At 46.0% G+C, this 3,778-nt stretch overlaps 1 protein-coding gene across 1 annotated transcript in view; it reads right to left on the bottom strand.

Moving 5' to 3' along the window:
* PHYHIP (phytanoyl-CoA 2-hydroxylase interacting protein) overlaps nt 1-1,197 on the bottom strand; it is a 16,235-nt gene extending 15,038 nt beyond the window's left edge. Inside the window, exon 1 of the mRNA XM_015817967.1 lies at nt 1,022-1,197. Within this exon, the coding sequence (XP_015673453.1) occupies nt 1,022-1,186 (165 nt within the window). The 5' untranslated portion in view covers nt 1,187-1,197. The remainder of the gene's footprint in view (nt 1-1,021) is intronic.
* Nucleotides 1,198-3,778: the final 2,581 nt, after the last annotated feature.

The raw sequence follows: 3,778 nt of genomic DNA, 5'->3' as shown, positions 1-3,778 counted from the left end.
GTGTGTGTGTGTGTGTGTGTGTGTGTGTGTATCCAGGATCAGCCAACTTCAGTCAGTGAAAGGAATTTTAATTTCTTTTATGCATGAGACCAATCGAGGTGAGGGATCTAAGAATTCCTAAACGATGTACAACTGTCATTCCTAGCATCCTAGGCTCTGGGAAATGTAGTTCCATTGGAAGGATTGGATCTTATCATTCCTGAAAGAACCATTCTGGAAATCAGATACAGACTTGACCGTGAGAAGGAGATTTTCAAGCACCGTTTTTCTAATATGTCAAAAGTTTAACAGATCTTGTTTTTCCTCTCCCCCTGGGTTTTCTGTTAATGGTTGCTGGTCAATTTCCAGAGAACATCATGAACTACAAATCATTTTTTTTTTATCAGATTTATTTTCAAGCAACCTGTGCAATACAAATGTGGCGTTCCAATTGCCATTTTAGCTCTAAGGATGAGAAAATTCCATCTCATAAATCTCTAGTTTGGTTTAGAAACTACAATTCCCATAGTTCCCTGGGCTGAAAGAATCGCTAATAACCATGTTAAGGTCATAGTAAAAAATGCCCATGGAGGCTTCCAAGGAAGACTTAGGTTATATCGTTCACTCTTCATCCAAATACTATTCAGATGGTTAGGGGTACATTTTAAAGCCTTTTCAGAACCGCAAGCACATAAATCACAGCAATAAATAAACTTTTAGCATCCCAAGAGTGCCCATGCTGGTTAGATATGAAACCTGGTTAGATATGGGACTCCGGAGGAAAAGGCTGCATGCATGCTGGGCTGAAAATGCAACAACTACAGTTTTAGGAAGAATGAGGACAGCTTTGCCCACCAGAGTTGCAGTTCAACATGGACCAAGTTGGAAGGCTCCCAACCGGCTGCTTCTAAGAAGGACTTGCACCAGCATGATCCAACAGGAGTAAAAAAAAATAGTTGTGAAGCAAAGGAATGATCAAGGAGATGCCATAACGATTTCTGCCCGACTCGGCATGCCCTCATTTACCATTCTAGGGGCTTACCCGATGTTTGAACTTGTTGGAACTTTTATTTTCCTTCTTGTTCAGATCGATGAAGTAGTGGGTGACCCTATCCACGTCGCCAACATCCATGGACCAAGAAATTCGGAAGGAGTCACAGGTGATATTGTTGATCTCGATGCTGTGCGGGGTGGACAACAGCTCCATGATCCGACCAACTTGGCTCCTACAGTTGTGACAGTGAAGAGAGAGTTATCCAGAAGGCTAGGTTTATAGCAGCCGGTCAGGCCTAGCCCCAAGCAAGACATAGAACAATCCAGCCAGTTCAGTTCTTTCTTTAATCTAGAACTAAGGAGAAATTAACCTAGAGCTAAGGAGAAGTTTCCTAAAGGTGAGAACAATGACCAGTGGAACAGTTTGCCTTCAGAAGTTGTGGGTGCCCCATCACTGGAGGCTTTCAAGAAAAACAGGACAGCCATTGGTCTGAAATGGTATAGGGTCTCCTGCTTAAGCAAGGGGTTGGACTAGATCAGTGGTTCTCAACCTTTTTAATGCCGCGACCCCCAACCGGTCATAAGTCGAGGACTAAACCGGTCGTAAGTCGAGGACTAAACCGGTCATAAGTCGAGGACTAAACCAGTCGTAAGTCGAGGACTACCCAACCGGTCGTAAGTCGGGGACTTTCCCTGCCTGGGAGCGCCGCGCATACGTGGTTCCGCCCCCTGCGCCGGCCGAGGCGTAGCTGGCAAGCGGCAGAGACGGAGCAGGCCGACCACCAGCTGGCCCAGCCCAAGGGAGGTAAGGCACCCGCCGGAGAAGGGGGAAAAAATGGCGGACAAAAAAAATGGCGGACAAAAAATATGGCGGACAGCCTTGCTTGGCGACCCCCGTGAAATGGTCGATCGACCCCAAATGGGGTCCCGACCCACAGGTTGAGAACCACTGCTCTAACAGGACTGTTTTTCCCCACTGGAAAATTCATAGGGGCTGGTGAAGCTGGAGACTTTCTTCAATCGAACCGGAAAGATAATTCTAATTCAGTTAAGAAGTCAAATTCAAAACGACAGCTCAGTGCCTTCAGTTCTTGTAGGCTGAAGTGATGAGGCAGTAGGAGAGGGATGAAAACACAACTGCCTGTAACTCTGCCCTCCCTGGAATTCAACCACTGCTTCAAATCTAATCCATGAAGCCAGCTTTGCAATGATACCAATCCATAATTGCTATCTATTTGCTCCTGGGCTGAATTAATGTACTCCGAGACCCAGAGTTGCCTGAAAAACAGGTGCCACTACCTCCATACATTGACAGAGCAGATGCTTTGAGGTGGAGTCACGGCAAACATGAGGCTTGACAGGAAGAGGCATATTTTCAGTTTGAAGCCTAGGCAAAATAACCAAGAGGTGTTTTGCACCTAAGCATGTAAAGCATGTGAAGGAAGCTACAGGATCCTATCTAGTTTTCTGGGAACGCTGAATTAACTGTTTCTTGTAACATTCTTAGGAAAGCAACATGGGGACTCTTGTTTCTATCACGTGGATAGCAATTTAACTTCTATCTCTGTGCAACAAAAAAAAAGGAAACCATTTTACTAGACGGCACAGCTTTAGTTAAAGTATTTTATTATACATGTATATTGCACATGTGAAAGCTGCAGCTGGCATGCAGATAACGTGCATTTGTACAATTGGGTGGAATACATCTCATCTATGCATATTGTATGGGAGTGGAACAATAAGCAAGGTGTGTATTTGGAACTTTGAGAACATAGTAAGGAGGTGTGTATTTGGAACTTGGAGAACGTAGTAAGTAGGTCTTTTTGACAACAATGGGTTTGAGAGAAATCCACAAAGCAGCAATTTAAAGGAGGGTATTCTTCATATAGGGGCGCGATGGCTCAGTGGTTAAAGACATGGACCTTGTCAGTTGGTGAGCTGATGAGCCATGTTTGAGACCCAAGCTCTGTGCAACAGGGTGAGCTCCCGTCACTTGCTCCAGCTCCTGTCAACCTAGCACAGTGGTTCTCAACCTTTTTAATGCCGCGACCCCAACCGGTTGTAAGTCGAGGACTAAACCGGTCGTAAGTCGAGGACTAAACTGGTCGTAAGTCGAGGACTACCCAACCGGTCGTAAGTCAAAGACTTTCCCTGCCCGGGAGCGCCGCGCATGCGTGGTTCCGTCCCCTGCGTCGGCCGAGGCGTAGCTGGCAAGCGGCAGAGACAGAGCAGGCCGACCACCAGCTGGCCCAGCCCAAGGGAGGTAAGGCACCCACCGGAAAAGGGGAAAAAATGGCAGACAAAAAAAAATGGCGGACAGGCTTGCTTGGCGACCCCCATGAAATGGTCGATCGACCCCAAATGGGGTCCCGACCCACAGGTTGAGAACCACTGACCTAGCAGTTCAAAAGCATGCACATGCGAGTAGATAAATAGGTACCACTTTGGTGGGAAGGTAACAGCCTTCCATGCACCTCGGCCTATAGTCATGCTGGCCACATGACCTTGGAAATGTCTTTGGACAACGTTGGCTCCCTCGGTTAACAAACGGAGAGAAGCATCGTGCCCTAGAGTTGGACACAGTTGGACAGGAGAAACCTTTATCTCTTGTTCTTCATACGGGCATTTTAATTCTGGAATTATTTCCTTTCTACACAACTTTGGTTGACCTCCCAATTTTTTTTTGCCCTCAAGACGGTCTACTTCCATATCAGGTCTTTAGTAGAAAATCTGTGTTTTTATAATGGTTTCTCAAGTTTTGTTGTTACCTTATATCTTTTTTGTGTCCAGCCTTATGGTTTTAAAC

The sequence above is a fragment of the Protobothrops mucrosquamatus genome, unplaced genomic scaffold, assembly GCF_001527695.2.
Source record: "Protobothrops mucrosquamatus isolate PMUCROS unplaced genomic scaffold, P.Mucros_1.0 scaffold659, whole genome shotgun sequence".
Lineage (NCBI taxonomy): Eukaryota > Metazoa > Chordata > Lepidosauria > Squamata > Viperidae > Protobothrops > Protobothrops mucrosquamatus.
The sequence above is the reverse complement of the archived record's forward strand: the minus strand, read 5'-3'. Positions and strand labels throughout refer to the sequence as shown.